We start from the raw sequence: 21322 nt of genomic DNA, 5'->3' as shown, positions 1-21322 counted from the left end.
TTAGTGGTGTGCAAAGGTCAAAGGACAGAGCCAGGGTCTCCCAGAGACAGTCAAGGTGATTGGGCTCTGCTCTGCCCTCCCCCTGCTGACCCCAGAGGAGAGGAGGTCTGCCCGTCCGAGTGCAGGGGACCCAGCACCCACTGTCCATTCATTCCAGCTTCTTTTCTCTTCAGCAAGTGCCCTTCCGTCCCCAAGGAAGAAGGGGCGCCTCCCCAGGCCGTGCACCTTAGGGGGCGCAAGTGAGCCTGAGAACTTGCATTCATTTATTCCTTCCTATGGAGCCAACAGTTCTCAGTCGGGACCCCAAGTACGGCGGGCACTGTGTAGACACAAAAGGTGCAGCTATGAGCACCTCAGAGCAAGCCCCTGCGTTCCTGGAGCTTGTGCTTCTAGTGGGAGGAGACAGAACAAGTCGAGGAGGCTGAGGAGAGGGTAGCCCCAGGGAGCGCTCGGATGGGGCTGCCTCGAAGGGTGGTCGGGAAGGGATAATACAAGAAGGCGGCCCGGGCGAAGGCCCCGAGGCGGTGTCGAATTTGGCGTGTTCGGGGATCCGCAGTGGAGCCCTGCGCCAGAGCCCAGGGAGTCAGAAGGGGAGTGTCTGGGAGGAGAGCAGATTCCAGAGAGCCCCAAGGACCGTGAGAAGGGTTGGGGGCTGTGGGAGGGATCTGGACGGACCTGAAGGGGGCCCGGTTCCTGTTCCCAGAAGCCTCTGCCTTCAGCTCTCCCCCCGTCACTACCCCTCCCTCAATCCCTCATGGATGAGCCCCCAGAAAATGTATGGAGCCCCTCCCTTGCTTGGGGGTGACCCTCCCGACAGCCGTGGAAGACGGATGGAAATGGGACGCCCAGGAAGTGGGCGGGTCACCCATTTTAGGGGAAGCATGATGAAATCGGTGAATCGGGGGCAGCAGCTCCTCCTGTCCTGTGACGTTGAAAGGACGTCCAAGTGACATCTGTCTGTCTGTCTGTCTGTCTGTGGTTCCCCCAGGTGTCAGATATCGAGTACAGGATTGCAGCCTTGCAGGCGGCAGGGCTCACTGTGAGGGCCTCGGCAAAGCCCCGGAAGAAATCCAGCCTCCCGGTGAGTGGAGGGGCCGCAGGGCCCTGGCCAGGAGCACAGGGCAGCCCGGGGCCTGGCAGTGAGAGCCCCCGGGGCAGCCGCCACCCTCCTCCTTAACCTGCGAGCCTCGTGTTCCTGCAATCAGTGACCCGTGGGCTGTGCTGGGATTCCTTTTCGTTTGCTAGTGTTGTTTCTAACGGAAAAGAGTGCTATATGGGGGGACCGTCAGCTCCTGCATGAGAATTGGAAACACAGCCACGTGGTACACACACACACACACACACACACACACAGAGTCCAAAGGAAGCAGGCTGGACAGCACCTCGTGTTGGCGGCCTTCATCAAAGCGCTTTGCAAGGCGGGTGTGACGGTAGCAGGATGGGGACCTGCCCACGACAGAGACCTGAGACCAACATCCTTCCCCCCGATTCAAGTCGGGAGTCTCCAGACAGATCACAGTATGAGGAAATCTGGCAGAAGGATGATAAATGCTCTTAGGGGAGTCCCAGATGCGGCTGCCGGGACGCCCAATCAAATCTGAATTTCAGATTCACAGCAAGTCATCTTCTAGTATAAGTATACCCCGTGCAATATCTGGGACATACTTGTACTAAAAAAATTTAATCATTGTTTATCTGAAGTTCAAAGCCAACTGGGTGTTCTGTACTTTAATTTGCTAAACCCAGCAGCCCTGGGCGCAGAGCCCTGGAGTGGTGTGTGCTCTGTGGGTGTTGCCGTGCCGTCCCGGCCTTCCAGACCGAGGACTAAAGAGAACACCATCCGTGTGTCCTGCCCGCCAGCCCCGTGGCAGGAGGTCAGACGAGCAGTCATAAGCACAGGCTCCTTCCCTGTTCTCCGGGTATTTCTTCCCCAGCTTGTTGGGAAGTTGGGCCAGAGTCCTAAGAATCCGCGTGCAGACCCTTCAGATGAGGTCGAGGTACATGTCACTACATCCAAGCTCGAGAGGCTGGACGCGGGTGAACGGTTGGCCCGACTTTTCCAGAAGCGTGACAAGTACGGAGGGGGCGGGGGGGGTGGAGCTGAAACACTGGGACTTTAGAAACCTGGCAAGTCTCACAGGCGGGTCTCCCCATAGGGTGTCTGTCGGGGAAAATTCAGGAAAACCCAGCCAGGGGAGTGGGAGGGTGGGACAGAGGGCAGAGGGCAGAGGGGAAGGAGACGGGCAGACCCCAGGCAGGGGAACTGGCTGAGAGGAACACAGAGCCCTGGAGACAGTGCACATCACAGGGGCCGGGTGCTGGGCATGTACTGCCCCCCATGACCCCTGTCCTGGGTGACGAACATTCACAGACATAGCAGGCTCCAGGGCCCGGGGACGGGCCTCCCCTGGGAGCCGCGGGTCCCGGCCGTGGGAGCGAACCGCGGGAGCCGGTGTGCGCGAAACGGCACAAGGATGGACGCGGGGTATGGGCGGGACGCACAGAGCAGACCATCTGCTCCGGGTCCTGCCTGCTGCCTGATACGCCCCTTGTGAGCTGTGTTGAGCACCTAGTCATTTGTGCTTCTCGTGACAACAGCAGCGGGTAGCTCTTCGTAGTTAAAAACGGTATTTTTTTCCATCCTTCCATTTGATGTTCAAAAAACCTGGTAAGCAGGTGTGGATATCGCTCCTGTTGCACCAGTGCAGAGCCTGAGGGTGGGGGAGGTAGACATACTGGATTGAGACCACACAGACCAGCGACAGGCGGTCTCAGTCCGGCCTCCCAGCCCCACCCTGACCCTCTTCTCGGGGCTGTGGTCTTCCCTGACCTGTCCCAGGAAGCCCAGCCTGAACGTGTCTGCAGCCAGCCTCCTGGTACAGCCCACAAAACCAGCCAGGCTGAATCGCAGGGAGTCAGGCGTTGGCAGGACTTCCAGGGAGTCAGGCCGTTTTGCTCTCAGCTTCCCCCTTGAAGAGGCAAAACAGCGAATGAATTAGCCCAGAGTAGAGAGGTGAGCAACAGGAAAGGGGCAGGGAAAGAAAGGTGGGGGGCCCAGCCGCCATGGGGCACTGAGAATGTATTAGGTACAGTTAATCTTCCAATATCCTGTACAGGGGCTGCTGACCCATTTTCCAGATGAAGAGACAGTTCGGAGAGAAGATGTAAATCGTCCTTGTCACGGTTGAGGGGTAGCGATAGGATTTGAACCTGTCTGTGGGGCTGGAACTTGGGCTTTTCCGCGTACCCACCCAAGGCTGCAGTTCTTCGAAAGCTAAGCAGCTCTTTTATATTCCGGCATTTGTTGCGTAATGTATTGATAGCGTGCATTTTAATATTGTTAAAAGTTCAAATTTTGCCCAGGAACAGAAGAGAGTTGCCCTGATTAATCCGAATCTGCAGGAATGATGAGAAATCCAAACCTAGCTCCCCGGTGTTCCTAACAATTACAGCAAGGTACTGACGCCCAGAGACGGCTTCTTTCTTCCAGGTGGTGGCTGTACCCTATCCTGTGAGGAGAAAGCTCAGCGATCACCCCAGAAGTCAAGGTAAGAGTCACCTGCTTCCCTCGTCCCCCAGGCCTGGGAGGTGAGCTCAGGGGCGTGAAAATGGCCAGTCAGGGCCCCATATTTCTGCGTAACCCGTGGGACCCGGCATGTCATGCCACTGATGCCCAAAGGACACTCCAGTGCCCTCGGGCCACCCTCAGGGACCGTTGCAGTGACGTGGTATCTGGATACCTGGAATTTGCTGCCTGAAGCACATAAGGGTGTTGACGGTGGTGGCAGCGGTGGTTTCCTTGTCCCGCGATGTAAATCGTCCTAATAATGGTGCAAAGCTCCCCACCTTCTAGAGCGCACAGGACGTAATTAGCCCGCCTTGATGTCTTGGTGGTGACGAGGACATCAGCTTCGTCCTGGACGTCACATTTGTTTTTATGCTCCTTTTAAAATTTCTTAGGAAGCAAAGACACTTGTTTGGGGTAAGTTTGTGATTAATAAGCACCCCCCCCCCGTTTTCCTCAAAGACAAAGATGATGACTCTTTCGATCGGAAATCCGTGTCCCGCGGATCCCTGACACAGAGAAACCCCAGTGGCAGGAAGGAAACCGCCAACCACAGCATTGCGGTACGTTTTCTCTTTTCACTGAGGCGGCTTTAAAATTCTCTCAGATTGACATGTTGATATTAAGTTTTCAAAGTAAAGAATTGGGGTACACTAACAGGAATAGTAAAACCAGCAAAAGGTCTAAAGGAAAATCAGAAACATTTCTTAAAGGTACACAGTGTACCAGTGACGGGGTCGCCTGGCCCTGGGGGGCTCTGGGCTTGGGGACGGGGACAGCGCATGAGGCAGTGAGGACTCCCCACGCAGCCCCACCTGCCCACCCAGCGCTGTAAAGGTCATTCAGCTGAACCACCTGTGCAGGCACCGGCGTCAAGGCTGTCCCCCGACTTCCGTGGGAGAGGGCTCTCTGCAGAAAGAACATGAGGTGCTTCCCAAAGCCCAGGGGACATCAGGCTGGACCGGCGGGGTCATGGCCTTGATGCCCGCAGAAGTGCACCTTGCAGACCCTTCTCTGGTACCACAGTCCTTGGTGTGTGCAGTGGCACGAGAGCCTGGTGAAAGCACCAGCTTTTCTGACGGGCGTGTCAGCTGCCTGGGTGCCCACGGCACTCCGCAGACACAGGGCTGCAACGGCGAGAGACAGCTGACCTCTAGGGACCCCCGAGTCATGCCCACGTCCCAGGGGTGGGCATGAGGTCTCAGTGGCCAACATCAGGGTGCAAACACCCCCATCCCCACAGCTGTCCACACTGCGACCACCCAGCAGGCATTCTGACTTCATGCCGGTTACGAGTCTGAGTCGACGGCTTCGCTGTCCGGAAGACGGAGCAACCGCTCTGTTCTTTCCACAAACTCCGTTTTTAATCGGGTTTTCAAAGTTTCTCACAGTACTCATTGCTGATGATTGTGTGCGAGCCTTGTATCGGCAGACGGGGAGATGGGGCACACGTGTCCGATACAGCCAGTGTTGGGCCGCCCCAGACGACAGGAAAGGACAGAGGGCAGAGGCTCCCTGCCAGGCCCCACCTGAGCCCGGAAGAGGCCGCCTGGACCGTGGCCAGAGCGTGGCCATCCCCAGGGGCTGATGGCGGGCGATAAGAAGTCACCAGCGGGGGCTTGAAAGTCTACTTGCTTTCAAATTAGAACGTGCCTTCCGTGTTTCAGAGCTTTAGATTGTCATATATTTTCCATCTTTACAGCCCATTTGATGAGGGTCGGTGTCATTGACCCATAGCTGGGGAAACAGGCAGAAAGAGATTGAGTAAAAAAAACCCGGCAGGGGGTTGACTGATGCCTCCTGACCAGCAAGCCCATGTGCGCGTCTGTGTGCTCTCCCGTGTGTGTGTGTGTACGTGCCGTGTGTGTTTTTATGTACGCACAGTCATATAGCTAAGTGCATGTCTACCTGTGTGCACACCTGTGTGTTTACCTGTTCCTCTGTGCTCGGCCATGTATTTCTGTTCCCACGCCTGCATGAGTGTGCGTGTGTTCTCGCCCGTGTATCTGTGTGCGTACCCACCTGTGCATGCTGACGTGTCCATGTGTGTTCACAGAAACCCGTGATGACCCATCAGCCCTTAAACGGGAGGTTCGTCTGAACGGGACAGAGCAGGAGTGGCGCCGGTCCTTTCCCTCCACCTCAGCCTCTGTGTCCCTCCACCTGCCCCGCGTTTTCCAATGCACGCAGCCCAGTGGAGGAACGAGAAAAAACCCCATCTGTGAGCTGACAGCGGTTCTCAGCCCGTCAGCTCTTCACCCACGTTCTTTGATGACCTCCAAGGCCGCCCCTGCCCACCTGCTCTGATCCGTGAGAAACATCTAAGCTGACGCGTCTTTCCTTTAGGGTTTAAGCTTTCTGAAGGACACAAAGAAGCTTTTGTTCAGTGATCTTCTACCCCTTTCACTGCTGGCTTTCTTATGCTGCTTTCATGACCAGAATGGAAAAGGGGTGACTCAGTGACCGCACCAGCCATCTGTACACTCCTGACTGTGTCTGTCGGAGCCAGGGCAGGTGTGTGGGTGCGACTGGACGTCAGGACAAGTCACTGAGCTCATGTCCATCTGAATAAGAGGGAGGGATAGACCCCCGCATCTCCTCACACAAACACACCTAGTCTGCAAGTTCCCAGCCTGTGCTTCACAGGCTGGGAGAAAGGACACCGTGGTCGAGGACAGAGCATGCCAGCGGCAGCAAGTGAGCATTTGCTCAAAGCCCGGGTGCAGGTGCAGACCGCCTGCCGGGAGGCACTGGCGGAGTCTGGACGGGCGGGGCCCAGCCTGGCACTGCCACTCGCTGCGGTGGAATCCAGGAGGCCACTTGCCGTCGGTCCGCAGAGGATCTCCAAGTCCTGCTCAGCCTCGGACAGTCTGGGTGTCTGTGTGGCTCATCCAGCTTGAAGGGGCGCCCGCTGGGACCCCCTCCACAGCTGCCTTGAGCACAGTAACCCTGTCTCCCCTCGCTGAGCACGGTTGTGGGACCGGTTTACTGAGTCCTCGGAACAGCGCACTTTGCAGAGGAGGGAACAGAGCCCCGAGTGTGAGGCAGCCTCCCCTGTGATCCCTGATACGTTCCAGAGTGACTGGGACAGCTTTGAGTTTGCTCTCTGTGTTCTGTGGTAACTGAAAGAAGAGGTGAATAAATGATGCCCAAGAGCCTTTGATCCGAAGACTGACTGTGGCACAGCCCCACCCATGGTTTACAGATTCTGCATCGCGAGCTCCCTTCGCGTTTCCACTGAGCCTATAGCATCACGGTCACCGCAGAGACCGTGTCATCGACGGGCTGGCCCGTGGCAGCTCCAGTGTGCTTTTCAGAATCAGCATCTGAGTTGATCTGAATGACTAGGCTTCAGGTTGTGCTGGGATTTGCAGAAAAGATGGCTCTGAAACTCCTTCTCAGAATGAAAGCTGCTTGAAATAGTCAGCTCCTAATTCAGCGCTGAAAATGATTAAAGGATTCCAGTAAGCCAAAGAGGGTCAATCCTTGTTTCCGTACACCCCTCCTTATTCACAGCGTAAGCTAAAGTCCGTGTGAGTTCCTAGCGTCAAGGAAGAGGCAGTCCCGGCTGGCCTGCAGCACTGCCCTGGGTGTGATGCAGCAGGCACGTGAGGCCTTGTGCCCCGGAACCGTAGTGGCCACTTAGCTCCATTGCTAACTTGAGTTCAGAGAGCTTCCAACCTGGAAGCACATCTGTCCCTCCTTCAGAAGGCCTCTCGCTGGGGTCTCCGATTAGGGTCAGGGCTACACTCACTCTTTCATTCTCTCTGCAGCACTGCAGAGGCCCCGGACGCTGTGCATGGCCCAGGGACCTGCACCCACCTTGTGGGCAGCGGCTGGGGTGCCGGGGATGTGAATTCTCCCAGCTCCTGCGCTGGTTCCTCAGCCCCTCTCGGCCCCTTGATGTCGAATCTCCTTTCCATCCCCATCGGGTCCCACGGCTTTAGGCACCTGTGGCTGGATTGCAGCCCAGACCCCCCGAGGTCCCCACCACAGACCAGCTGCCTCTTCCTCTGGCATCTCGAAGTCAGCCCATCCTACTGCACTCCGATCTTACCCCCAAACCCTGCTGCATCCACTCGGGTCAACTCCGTGCTCCCAGGGCCTCCGGCCAAGGCTCTACCCTCTCTTTAACCTCACATCTGTCGGGAAAAGCTGGCGACTCTGACTTCTGCGTATGCCCCAGCCCTTCCGTCCCATCAGCGGCTGTGTCCCTTATTTGGGGTATATTTTTATGCCAAATGTCCGCTCGGTTATTTCCAGGATGTCAGATCTGGCTTCACACGCCTCGTGCCCCCCGTCACCTCAGTGCCCTCGTCGTGCTTATCTTACAACCCTGTGGTGTTGCATGGATGCCGTGCTTCTGTTGCCAGTGTTACGAGCGGTCCAGTGTGTTATTGGTCTCTTGAGACCATCGTTGTGACTTGAGGACTCACGTCCCCTGGGAGTACTGGCTGCTCTGTCAGCCGTGCCTGGGCAGCCCAGGGCACCAGGAAGGTCACCATGAACCCGACTGCCGGCCCCCTTTGCCTTCTCCTTTGAGCCCCTGGGAACCTTGAGAGGAGACAGCTCCCCAGCCTGGGGTCCACAGTCCTGTGGGTTTGGAGCGACGATGTCCAGGCAGGGCAGCCCTTCTCTCTTCTCCAAAGCTCCTCTGCCCTTGCTCCCTCCCGAGGCTGCCCACTCCGGCGGTCCAGGCCGGGTCAGCAAGTCTGGCCAGGTCCATATGCTTCCTTGTGTCTGTGGTTGCTTTTGTGCTACAAACCCGAATATTTCCGTCTGGCTCTTTATGGAAAATCTGTGCTGACCCCTGGTCCAGGCTGCGGACCCCACAGATGCAGGACTGCCTTGACCTTGGTCTCGCAGGGTTGGCAAGGACCGTCCCCAGGCAGTGCCGAGCAGCGTGGAAGGACCGGACGATGTTTGTCCCCTTTATCTTCACCCCAGTCTCCCTCCACCCCAGCTGCTGCCACCACTGTCCCAGACCTTCCATCCCAAGCGGCTCTCGGCCTCCCTGAGGGCCCTTCTCAAAGCCTAGGATGGTTTGTTCTCTTACTCAATAGTTTCTGCAGATTCTGTTCGGTGAAAGGAGCCAGCACCTCACGTTAACTCACCATCTTGGCAGAAACCGAGTACGCTGTGTCTTGGAGTCGGGCACCGCCCCCAGCCTGACCTCGATGGGCCCTGCGGCTGCTTGAACAGATCACTACAACCTGGGCTGCTTGAAGCAGCAGAACTGTGTTCTCTCACAGGGGCCCGAAGTCCAAAATCAAGGTGTGTGCAGGGCTGCCCTCCTTCCAGAAGCTCTATGAGAAACTGGCCTTTGCCTCTTCCAGGTCCTGGGGGCTGCAGTGGTCCGAGGCTTGTGGCTGCATCCCTCCAGCCTCCACCTACCTCCACATGTGTGGAGTGTCATGGGGTGTCAGTGTCGTCTCCTCGTCTGTCTGTCGTCTTCTCTGTGTCGTCTCGTCCCTCTGCTTTTCTCTCACAAGGACACTTGTCACTGGATTTAGGGCCCAGCTGGACTGTCCAGGACAATCCCCTCCTGTTGCCTGAGCAAAGCCCCTGTTCCCAATAACATTCTCAGGTTCCGGGAGTTGGGATGGCAAGCCACCATTCAACCCACTGTTGTCACACTAGGAAATCTGTTTACAGAAACCAGTCAGTGGAACCCCCTTCCAGAGCCCCCAAAAGAGAGTATGGAGCAAACAGGATGGGCCCCCTGCCCCTCGGGGCTCAGCCTCCACAGAGACCGTGGGACTCTGCCCGCAGCCTGGCCACACTCACACCTCACCCCTGAGAGCTGGGGGGCACGGACACCCGGCCTCCCCCGTTCCGTCCCGGTGGCATTGCCTGCCTCACCTTGTCCCCCAGCCCTCGTGGAACTTTCCCTCGAGTTCTTTCCTTCCCTCCCCACTCAAGGCCAGAGGACCCACTCTGTGCAAGGAAACCTCCAGTAGTGCCAGTTTAGGGAAGGAGGCGGGGAGGAGGTCCGTGCCTGGGCAGCGAGTGGCCGTGACCAGACACCTGGGACCCAGCACCCGCACGCAGTGGAAATGCTTCAGGATTGAGAGCCAGGCCCGTGACCTCACTGAGCAGTGATGCGAGCCCAAGGTCAAGGCCGCCCTGCACCTGTGGCATCCGCAGCAGCCTGGGCACCACCCCAGCCAGGGGCACACCGCCACCAGACCGCAGGTTCCCAGCGGGGACATTGGTGGCAGCAGCTGCAGCCGTGCACCCCTCCCACCTGCCTTCGGAAACGGGGCTGAGCTTTTGAGGCTGAGGGAGCCCCAGAGCTCTTGTTGTTTTCTGGGATGTGGGAGGGATGCTGATGACAAGGACTGGTGAGCACATAAATGACTAATCAGAAAAACTAGAGACGTGACATGTTCAGACCCCAAGCCACGAAAGGGGTCACGATCTCTAATCCACACAACAGCCCTGCAGGGTAGGTGCCAGCAGCTTGCCCTCTGAATGAAAAAGTAGAAATTCCACGAAGGTCGGAAGACCTGCCCAAGCTAGTAGCGCGAAGGCAGGTTCAGACTCAGGACTACAGGAACACCAAAGGGGACGCTTTTTCTGCCATATGAGGGTGTCCAATAAATTGCAGATTTCCCCCCACCCCCCGTGCCTCCCCCAGGACATCGTCACGTGACTGGTGTGCTCTCCCGGAGTCCTCGGGGACCCTCCTCACAGCAGCCTCACTGCCCCCAGCCCCGCAGACCCTTGAGAGGACGCTTACTCACCACCCCAGCTCTTCATCCCTAATCCAGGCTCTCTCGGGGTTGGTGGTTGTGTCTTTCTGGCCCCTGTGTAAAAGCTACAGGGTTTGGGGTGAAAGCAGAGCAGGGGTGGTGTTTGTTCATGGATGCTACTGAAAACATAAATGAAAAACTAAGATAATATAAAGAGTAGAATTTAAATGACAGGTGACGTATGTAAACATTCATATGCAAAGGACCAAGGATTGAAAGGTGCAGGGGAAAGGTCAGGTGGAAGGTTCCGGGCACACCTTGGACCCCTGCTGGTGCCAGCTTCTCTGGGGACCGAGGGGTCCCTGGCCAGGGCCCACGTGGATGGGGGTCCCTAGAGCTCCTGCTGTGCGGCACAGATGGGTGCGGACCTAAGGATAGGCGGTGGCCTGGCTCCACCCCTGTCCTCCAAGGGTGGCAGGACGTGAGGACAATACAGTGACACAGTGATGGCACATGGACAGTCTCAGGCAGAGCAGGACCGGAGTTCGCCAGGCAGAGCAAGGGAGGCTGTAATTTCAAAGGACTCCCAAGCTGCCCACCTTCTGCTGGCTTTGCCACGGGTGACGCTGTGGCTCGGTCCAGACAGAGCCCCAAGGCTCATCCCCGAGATGAGGGAGGGGGCTTCCTTTGGAGTCAAACAGGCACAGGGACAGAGCCAAGCCCGTGTCCCCCAGAGCTGACATGGCGCAGAGTCTCCTGCCCTCTCTGCATAGGACACTTCCTGACTTGCTCTCCAATCTCTCGCTCAAAGCCAAGGCTCACAGCCCAATCCAAAAATCTGCAGAAGACTTAAATAGACATTTCTGCAAAGAAGACATACGGGTGGCCAACAGGCACATGAAAAGATGCTCAACATCACTAATTATTAGAGAAATGCAAATCAAAACTACAATGAGGTATCACCTCACACCAGTCAGAATGGCCATCATCCAAAAACCTACAAACAATAAATGCTGGAGAGGGTGTGGAGAAAAGGGAACCTTCCTGCACTGTTGGTGGGAATGTAAACTGGTACAGCCACTATGGGGAATAGTCAGGAGGTTTCTTAAAAAACTAAAAATAGAGTTCCCATATGACCCAGCAATCCCACTACTGGGCATATATCCAGACAAGATGAAAACTCTAATTCGAAAAGATACATGCACCCCTATGTTCACAGCAACGCTATTTACAATAGCCAAGACATGGAATCAGCCTAAATGTCCATTGACAGATGAATGGATAAAGAAGATGTGATATATATATATATATATACACACATATATATACATACAGTGAATATTAGTCATAAAAAGAATGAAATAATGTCATTCTCAGCAACATGGGTGGACCTAGAGGTTATCATACTAAGTGAAGTAAGCCAGACAGAGAAAGACAAATACAATGTGGAATCTAGAAAACATGATACAAATGAACTTACCTACAAAACAGAAACAGACTCACAGACATAGAAAACAAAGTTCTGGTTACCAAAGGGGAAAGAGGGCAAGGGATGAATTAGGAGTATGTGATTAACAGATATACACTACTACCTATAAAATAGATAAACAAGGACCTACTGCATAGCACAGGGAACTATATTCAATATTTTGTAATAAACTATAATGGAAAAGATATATGTGTGTGTGTGTGTGTGTGTGTGTGTGTATCTGAATCACTTGACTGTACCCCTAAAACTAACACAATATTGTAAATCAATTATACTGCAATTAAAAAAAAAAACAAGGGGGCTTCCCTGGTGGCTCAGTGGTTGAGAGTCTGCCTGCCGATGCAGGGGACACGGGTTCGTGCCCCAGTCTGGGAGGATCCCACATGCCGCGGAGCGGCTGGGCCCGTGAGCCATGGCCGCTGAGCCTGCGCGTCCGGAGCCTGTGCTCCGCAACGGGAGAGGCCACAACAGTGAGAGGCCCGCGTACCACAAAAAAAAAACAAGGTTCAACTCCAAAGTGCTTTGCTGGGTGTCAGGCACCCCTGTATTTCCAGGAGACACAGAAGCCACACTGGCAGCTGTGTTTCTGGCTCCCAGGGCATCTAATAAGAGGGGATTTTTCAATTCCCAATAGTCTTTATAAATTCCACTGTTTGAGAGAATTCTCCCGAGTTCCTTTTTCTCCCAGATGGCCATTCCAGAGACATCTCTCCTGGGAGCGGAACACAGGTCAGGGACCAGTGGCCCTGGTGTGCAGAGAGCCATACCCCTGCTTCCAGCCAGGAAGCAAGAGAAGCCAGTGGTTTCACTGTGACCCCGGGTGGACATGAGAGACACTATTTAAACAGTATTTAAAATACTTCTCCAGAGTCTTTTTCTCTGTCAGTCTCCTTAATGCGGAAAAGAGAAAAAGCATTAAGAGGAGTTGAATGCAGGAATCTACCAAAGACCTTCCACGGTTAAAGGCGGGCTGTGAGTGGGCAGCACAAATCATTCTGCCCAGATAACCTAGCATCCAGCACCCAGGTCGCCAAAGGATGCCCAGTCTCCTGCAAGTCCTTAGGGAAGAGTGTGATTTCACAGGTCACCTCCCTGGTCTCATCAACTCCAAGCCAACCATGAGTTAAAGAGCTGCAATTCCACAATTTTATACCAAACCGTCATTTCAGAAAGTTCCAAGGACTTTCACTTCTCAGCAGCACCGTGAGGAAGAAGCTGCTTTGCTGGGGCCTAGTAACCCATCGCTGAAGGAGCGCTAGGAATCTCAGTGCTTGGCCTCTGCCAACCAGGCGCTCTGCGTTCAGCTTGCCGGCTGCGGCCAAGAAATCTTTCAACATACTCACAATGCCTGTATCTCCAGAGTTATTTTTATAGAGGATTTTTATTACCTATGAGATGTCTTTATGCTTTATTGGGAAGAAAGCAGAAAAAATAGATAAGCTAAGAAAATAAGGTAAGAAAAGCAAAAGTCAGAATCCTCTCTCAACCAGCAATCTTGTTCATTCCTCCGGACATCCATTCACATATTAACTTTTAGCCAAGACTCCTGCAAGTTAATTTACGGATAAGTAGGTGAAGTCCATTCCAGAAGGTACCTGACAGCTGTGGCTTCTCGGGAAAGGGCCGGCCTGAGGAATCTTATGCTGCCAGATTCCCCTGAAAACATCTACAGCAAAGTCTGCCCAGAGGCAGCCTTATGGGTAAAGAAACGAGCCAACCCCTCAAGTCCTTCCACGCTCGCAGCTCAGTGGCACCTGGGCTCAGAATCCCAAGGAAATAGTCACACTGGAGAAAGTAGTGCTTTGCTCCATCACCACAAACACAGCAGTCTGTGACAGTTAATTTTATGCGTCATCTTGGCCTGGCTGCGGAGTCCAGATGTTCAGTCAAACACCAGTCAAGATGTTGCTGTGAAGGTGATTTTCAGGCGAGATTAACAGAAGACATGCCATAATGTGGGTGGGCCTTGTCTAATCAGCTGAAGCCCTTAAGAGGAAAAAGATTGAGGTTCCCAAGGAAGAGGGAATTCTGCAGACTATGTTGGGACTCCGGTGGCAAAGTCAACTCTTCCCTCGTCTCCAGGCTGCCGGCTGCCCTGAGGATTTCAGACTTGCCAGGCCCAAAGTCACATGAGGCTATTCCACAAAATCCCACTCTCTCCCTTTCTCTTTCTCCTTGAAAACACGCACACGCACACACACACACACACACACACACACCCCTTATTGGTTCTGTTCCTCTGCAGAACCCTGATTAATACACAGCTCCTACGTACATAATGTTTCTCACATCGTCATCGCATTTGAAGCTTGGAAACCAGTTGACGGGGAGCCATGAGTAAGGCGCTGCTGCAGATCCCAAATGCAGAGTGAGGTCCCCAGAGCCACTGCCTCTTGGAGAAGGAAGGGACCCCCACTGCTGCCCACCCACCTCTCAATATAACTTCATCCCACTCAGGCCTCAGGGACCTCACTTTCCACACGACTCAGACTTCAAAAACAGCTTTCTAATTTATAGATGAGTGCTTTAACATTTTCTCTGGATTTTCAGAAGCCCTCTACCTCAGAAACAGCCTTGCCAATAACTGAATACTCCACTCACCAGGGCTCTTCTGCAGCTAGACCTCAGATAGGACAGTGTCTTTCCAGGGGTCCAGAGGAGTCCTGTGTTTAAGAAACACACAGGCCAAAGCCACAAAGACTCCAGTTTCTTCTAGGAACAAGGGCCAGAAAGAAACATGTCATCAGTCACTCAGACACCTTTATAGAGCACTGCATATTTTCCCATGGCTGCCATAACAAAGGATGACAAGCAAGGTGGCTGAGAACAACAAAAATTCATTGTCTCACAGGTCAAGAGAGCAAGTCCAAAATCAAGGTATCGGCAGGCTTGGTTCCTTCTGGAGGCCAGAGGAAATGGCCCCATGCTTCTCGCCCAGCTTCAGGTGCTTCCGGCAGCCCTTGACGTCGTTCCTGGTCTTGTGGCTGCATCCCTCCCATCTCTGCCTCAGAATCCACATCGCCTCTTCCCTTGTGTGTCTCTGCTTGTCTGTCCTCTTCTCATCATGACCCCAGCAATTGGATTTAGGGCCCGCTTTACACCAGAATGATCTCGTCTTAACAAATTACATCTGCAACGACCCTATTTCCAAACAATGTCGCATCTGAGGTTCCAGGTGGACATGAATTTGGGAGGACACTATTCAACCCCCTACAAAGCACCGTTAGGTCCAAAAGCCAAAACAAAACCATCCACCATCACACTACTTACTGCGTGCTCGCTGGGTACCCGGTAATCTACCATGTGAGTGTGTGAGCTCAAAGACCTCAGAGCTGTGACTTCCACCCCAAAGACTGGGGTTCTCCTAACCATGCTGAGGACACGGGGGTCTCCTCCACGTGGCTCTTCCAGTGCAGGAGTGTCATCTGCTCACAGCAGCCTGGTGCACCTGGAGCATCCTCTCAGGACGGAGGGAAGGGCAGGGGCCAGGGTGGCTCGGGGCAGCCATGCCCTTGAGACCTCTCGGAGCGTCCCTCTTGACCATGAGCCGTTCGTCGCGCATTTCAGGAGGTGAGTCTCCACCCCCGCCCCTGCCTCTCCAGCCCAGATTCTGACTGTAGCCCTGCAGCGGCCACAGCTCATGGTTCTAGACACAAGAGCGAGCAGGGTGATGTGTGTCCCGGGTGCTGGCCAGTCAGGGATGGACCGAGCCTGCTGAGAAGCCCTCCGCTGGACCAGCAGGGAGCGGGTCACTGGATCCACCCATGTAAACCTCACAGACACCCCACATGGGGTCCCAGGAGCCAGACTGTCATCTCTCCCCAAAGATCTGAGGCCTCCCTGTGCGGAGTACTGTTCACCCACACCTGTCATAAATCCTTTCTAGCTAGAGACACAGACCAGGGAGCAGCGGACTGTGGCTCCCGGTGTTCTCGTAAATAACGTCTTGCAGGTGCCCCCTGGGGCTCGGGGGCTCCTGGCGAAAGCAGTCGAGTAGCACCTCCAGTTCTCAAAGTGCCCCCTCAGTAACTCTGGGTCCTCTTATGGCTGCCACCAGAGACCGCAGGGGACATCATTCCCCTCTGTCAGCAGGGCAGAGCAGAGAGCCGTGGGCGCAGGGGCTGGAGCAATGCCACCCTGTCGACCAAAATAATCAATCGACAGTCTATACTAGGAATAGGAAAGAGATTTATCTGAGCCAAGCTGAGGGCTACAGCCCGGAAGCCAGCCTCCCAGATAACCCAGAACTGCTCTGCAGGAGCATGGTTTTCAGAACAGCTGTGCACCTCATCAGAACAAAAAACATTAACATTAAGCAAGTCAGGGATACATTCTTCCAAAGTATTTTTTAAAAACAGAGCAGCAGGTACACAGCGAGCCAGCATGGGCTTGGCCCTGGGAAGGGAGTCTTATCCTCAAAGGAGCGCCAGCGTCGGCGTCCCAGGAAGGGAGGCATTTCATCTTTATTTTTAATGTGGACATTCTTTACTTCTAGTCAGTGCGCCCTTTTCTTTAATGATTAGAGCAGACGTACAATGTATGTTTGATGGGCCACAAACAGGCTGTTCTAGTTGACATACAATTCAAGTTAACACAGGTATAAGCCAGAACGACTCCCCCAGACCTCAATATGTGAACATTTGTTTTATCAGCTCCAACCCGCACTGAGACGAAGCTGCTTGGCTGAAAGAGGATTCACTACTCCACACACACACACACACACTCATGCACACATACACACTCACACACCACATGCACACACACATGCACGCACACTCACACTCGCACGCACACGCGTGCAACACTCACACATGTGTGCACTCTCACAGCCACACGCTAGCACTCGCTCACACTCGCTGCACACTTGTGCACACTCGCGCACACAGTACAGACACACACGCACACACAGACTCACGCGCTGCACACTCGCACATGCACAGTCACACTCACACGTGCACACACGCGACGTGCACACCCGCACACACAATACAGACACACTCACACGCGCACACACACGCAGGCTCCCACGATGGTGCCCAGGAAGCTGCCTCCAGCTGCTGTGGTCTCACAGTGCCCACTGCCCCCGAGGCCCAGGTGCTGTGCGCACATCTGCAGGGAGAGGACCCACCTCGAGACAGGACCACACCTCATGTGACTGCTTCTCCACCATCACCACTCTTCACAAGAGCCACTCTGACCACCGTGGACCCTGAGCTCCCCTGGGCATTCCGACAGAATCCATCCCAGTGGCCTCAGCCTGCAGCCCCGGGTAGAAGCCACCCGCCACACTCTTTATACACTCCCCCTCACCAGCGCCCCCCGACTCCAGACTTTCTGGGAACCCACCACCCATATAACCTCCATCACCAGGAACGGGCAGCCATGACAGGAAGGAGAAGCGCCCGTGACTGGCCCTCTGGGGTCCAGGTACTGCTCTGGAACTTCCCTCGAAGTCTGACGGAGGCTCAGGAAGGGCCGCGTGGCCCCCTGCGCACGTCCAAGGAGAACAACCCGGGAGGTGTCCTCCCCAGGACGGGCTCCTTGAGATGAGGCTCAACGGCGCTTAAATGACCTTTGCTATAATCTATGATTATTCAGTATATGAATGAGTTCAGTTCTGAGGGCCAAGTGAAATGGAGAACAATGTTCAGTTATTTCAAATTACATAAGTATACAGCTTTATTAACAACTTGAGGACATGGTTGTTAAATGAAAAGATTCCGATGAATCTACCCAGAAAGTATGTGGAAAGCCCACGAGAAGGAAACATATCACATGTGATAAATGGCTGGATTCCCTGATATGACGGATGGTTTTTTTCTAGCTTTCTGTATGTGCTAAATTCTTTCCACATGTATATAAATAGCTTTTATAATAAAAATAAACTTGTTTATTATTTATTTTACAATGGAAATACATGTATTTCTTTTATAATAATAATAAACTTGTTTATTTTAAACAGTAATTATGACAATTCTGGAAAAGCCTAGAAAAAATAATTTTTCAATGATCGGAACAGGACGAAAGTGGCTTGCATGTAATGAATGCAGCTATGAAAAGCCATGTAGGTGCCTGGGAAGGATTACGAGGATATCATTCGGTGGTGATGGCCTCGGGTGGCTTGTCCCTTCACCTTTGCATTGGAAACTGGGACTTAAAGGAGGAGGGAGACAGCCGCAGGGTCCCCTCTGTGTCAGCCGTCACGCAGCTGCGAGCACCCAGGCTGCTGGCACCTGACTGCAATTGCCCAAAGCATGAAGGAGGAAGGCTAATGTGTTTTAAAACCACTCAGCCCAAATGAAATTATATAACCCAGGAAGGGACACGTCACATCGCTGATGAGAGTTAAAAAAAAAAAAAATAGAAGAAAGAAAAGAAAAAAAACCAACTGTCTCCTGATTCCGCCCAATGAGGGAGGCGGGCGGGGAGGGACGGGTGGGTGTCGGGTCGACTGCTTCCTCCTGGGACTATAAAAGCGGGGAGTTGGCTGCTACCTGGGTCACTGTTCCTGGTCACAGCACCTGCCAGCCTCGTGCGAGCCTCGGTGAGTAGCTCCCAGGGTGCTGGAGAGGGTGGGGGTCCCTGACACTCCACCCTCCTCTGTCAACCTTCCCTCCGCATCCGGGCAGGGGTCAGTCCTGGCAGCCAGGACCAGCGCTGGCGGGGACGGAAGGGGCAGCCACCACGTCGCTTGTGCATCTGAGGGCCACGCCGGCCTGCCGGGGCCCCGGTGCACAAGGCTGTCCATGGTGGAGACAAAAGGTGAAGCCGTCCAGGCAGCTCTGCTGGGAATGCAGACCAGGAATCCCGCCGGCCAGGCGACAGCCAACCTCCAACTCTCAGGAGGCAGGTCCTTCCTCTGGTATCAGGTGCTGTCAGGGTTCTCCTAAGACGCCCTCCACCCAGCGAGGGTCCCAGCCCAGGGGGAGGAGCAAACACCCCAGTGTCTCTGGGTGCATCTCTTTATTACTCTGCTTGGTTTTTTTTTTTTTTTTTGGCTGCGGGGATCTTAGTTCCCCGATCAGGGATTGAACCTGGGTCCCAGCAGTGAAAGTGCCAAGTCCAACCACTGGACCGCCAGGGGACGCCCTTTATTACTCTGCTTTGATGATGGTACCTCCATTTCCTCTAAGTCGGAGTCCCCCTGCCACTGAGTGTGAGACACCCCAACACGTCTCTGGAAAGGAAAGGGGTGGGCATCTTAAATCTCTTGCATGGAGAGCACCTTCCGGGGGCTGGAAAGCCAAGGTCAGCAGAGGGGTCCTCCCTGAAACAGGCAGCCTCTCTGGCATCTTCTGCGGGTTCCTGAAGTACCAAGGGCGGGTAGGGTGGGAGGAGCCAGCCCTATGAGCTGGGGGCACCTGCGGAAGGAGCTGCCAGGTCTGCGGGATGGACGCTGTTCAGGGCCTCAGCCCTGGCAGGGTGAGAAGTGAGTTTTCTCTGTTGCCCTCAGCACCCTCTCCCCCAGCGCCGGTACTGGGGGTGTCCTGCTGCACGAGGACAGGTCCCACCTGCTGCACGTTGATCTTGGAGACTCAGCAGCTGGGATCGGGGGTCGTGGGGAGGGTAAGTGCTCTTGGGAAGGATGGAAGATGATGACACTTCTGCAGGGCCCGGCGGGCGGCTGACGTTCTCCAGCCGGCACAGGGCAGGATGGGAGCGGGCCGAGGGAGGGAAAGAACCCTGCACCAGGGTCCCGGCCCCTGAGCGTGGTCCAGGCTCAGCAGCCCCCCGGCTCCCCTCCCTGGGCACGTCTGAGGTTGGGCCGCACCTCGTCCACCTCTGCAGCAACCCTGGCTCCTCCGGGCAGCTCCCCCGCAATGCGCTCACCTCTGCCCTCCCTGCCGAGGCCAGGTGTGCACACCCACAGTGGTGCGGAGCCCTCCCGCACTCCTGTCTCCCTGACGCAGACAGGCAGACAGATGGGGGCCGTTCCAAGAGAGCCCCGCTCTCTACATCCACAGCTCACATTCCTGCCGGCTTCCTTCTGAGGACAGAGGGTCCTTGCAAACAGGACTGAGCACGGCAGAGGCCACCACACACGTGGTCACCTCATTTAGTGCTCACTGTACGGAGGAGAGGCTGGGGTCCCCAGGGGAGCAAGGGACTGTGCAGAGAGCCAGGTCGCCTGCTACCTCTGTGCTCACTGCCATCCCAGCAGAGCGGAGAAACGCGCAGCAGAGCACAGCTGCCTGCACATGCGTGTAACCCCATGCACACCCCCTCACGTACACAGGGGCGTGAAAACACACGCACCCCCTGTCGTACACAGGTGCACACCCATGCACGCGTGCATTCACACATACACACGCTCACGCACATGGGCACGTCCACTCTGACATGCACAGCGCTCACGTTATCTGAAGGTCCCAGCTCTGTGCGCACGCGCCCTCATGCGCTCTCACCTTTACCCCTGCCCCAGGCTGCGCCCTCCCGTGTGGGACCCCAGCTCCAGCGGGCCTCTCAAGGAGCCAGAGGATGAACGCACCGGGGGCCTGGCTCCTGTGCCTGCTGCTGCTGGGCCTGGCCCACCAGCACTCCACGGAGCTCCGCAGTGAGTGCCCGGACCCCTGGCCTGCCCTCCCACCCCTCCGCCCCGGGGTCACGGTGGGGGCCCGGCCGCCTCCTGAGCTGGGGCACCATCCTCGCTAAGTGCCCCAGGGCTGGGGGCTCGGCCTCCTGCCCACCAGACCTCTCCCCACAGCGTCCCTGACACCTGCTCCCAAGGGCCCTGCCCGACGTTCGGGGGAGGGCTTCTCTCCTCACCACCAGGGCAGCCTGGGGCTGAGGCCACTTTGCCCATGAGAACGGGCTTGTGGGGACAGGAAGGGAAGGGGGACTTCGTCCTGGTGTGAGCTTGAATTCCCATTTCCCGAAGCCACCGCACCCCCCAGAAACGGCCTGGCCAGGCCCTCTGGGCACCCCTCCTGCACGGGCAGGTCCCAGCATGGCCTGGCGACTGGGCAGCAGTGAGCTGCGTGCACTGGGCCCTGCCACCGCGGTTGCACACACCGGGGCACGTGCATTCACACGCTGTTCTCTCTCTTTCCAGCCCCCGACATCAATCCTGCCTGGTACACGGGCCGTGGAATCCGGCCTGTGGGCCGCTTTGGCCGGAGGAGAGCAGCCCTGGGGGATGGACCAAAGCCTGGCCTCCAGCGCCCGCCGGCCTGCTTCCCCCTGGCAGGAGGCGCTGAGCCCTCCCAGGGGGGCTGACAGCTCAGCTCCTCCAGGAATAGCCCCAGGGGCCTGTCTCCAGACCCCCGCCCCCTCCTCCACAGGCTACGTCCCCTTCAGTCCCAATAAAAGCAGCTGGCCTTGTTTGCAAGTGTCTGTGTGGGGACAAAGTGGGAGGTGCTTTCCCTCGTGGGACGTTAGCCTAGAGGACCCTTAGAGCCCAGAGGCTCTAGGACTTGTCCAAGGGCGCCCAGCATGGAGTAGGGAGGCTGGGATGTCCTTGGTCGCTGCAGCTCCTACCACCCTCCGCCAGCCGCCCTGAATGGCTGCTCAGGCTGTGCACTGCACGAGGCCACCACGCAGGAGGCCCCCCGGCCTGCCCTGCCCTCTCTCTGC

General features: G+C 55.6%; 2 protein-coding genes across 4 annotated transcripts in view; both read left to right on the top strand.

Moving 5' to 3' along the window:
- The window catches only part of MLPH (melanophilin), a 41309-nt gene extending 34270 nt beyond the window's left edge, over positions 1–7039 (top strand). The window contains exons 12-16 of one of the 2 annotated variants that reach the window (XM_027117318.1): positions 989–1081; positions 1920–1997; positions 3491–3548; positions 4028–4128; positions 5622–7039. In XM_027117318.1, coding sequence (XP_026973119.1) covers positions 989–1081; positions 1920–1997; positions 3491–3548; positions 4028–4128; positions 5622–5666 — 375 coding nt within the window. In that variant the 3' untranslated portion in view covers positions 5667–7039. The remainder of the gene's footprint in view (positions 1–988; positions 1082–1919; positions 1998–3490; positions 3549–4027; positions 4129–5621) is intronic. The other variant, XM_027117327.1, reaches the window with a different exon arrangement.
- Positions 7040–18187: 11148 nt separating this feature from the next.
- Positions 18188–21072, top strand: PRLH (prolactin releasing hormone). 2 transcript variants are annotated; one of them, XM_027114245.1, is made up of 3 exons: positions 18188–18293; positions 20172–20303; positions 20802–21072. In XM_027114245.1, exons 2-3 carry the CDS (start codon positions 20228–20230, stop codon positions 20963–20965), a joined length of 240 nt encoding a protein of 79 aa, XP_026970046.1. In that variant the 5' UTR covers positions 18188–18293; positions 20172–20227; the 3' UTR covers positions 20966–21072. The 2 variants fall into 2 exon arrangements, with proteins under 2 accessions (XP_026970046.1, XP_026970039.1); XM_027114238.1 differs by lacking the exon at positions 18188–18293 and adding an exon at positions 19142–19315.
- Positions 21073–21322: the final 250 nt, after the last annotated feature.

Source organism: Aethalodelphis obliquidens, unplaced genomic scaffold, assembly GCF_003676395.1.
Source record: "Aethalodelphis obliquidens isolate GAN/ISIS:26980383/991018 unplaced genomic scaffold, ASM367639v1 scaffold2, whole genome shotgun sequence".
Taxonomy (NCBI): Eukaryota; Metazoa; Chordata; class Mammalia; order Artiodactyla; family Delphinidae; genus Aethalodelphis; species Aethalodelphis obliquidens.
The sequence above is the reverse complement of the archived record's forward strand: the minus strand, read 5'-3'. Positions and strand labels throughout refer to the sequence as shown.

Bases quoted from the DNA above. Each gene is read 5' to 3' on its own strand.
- PRLH (XM_027114245.1), top strand. From the start codon at position 20,228: ATGAACGCACCGGGGGCCTGGCTCCTGTGCCTGCTGCTGCTGGGCCTG. The intron at 20,304-20,801 runs GTGAGTGCCCGG...CTCTCTTTCCAG, and splicing joins GCACTCCACGGAGCTCCGCA to CCCCCGACATCAATCCTGCC.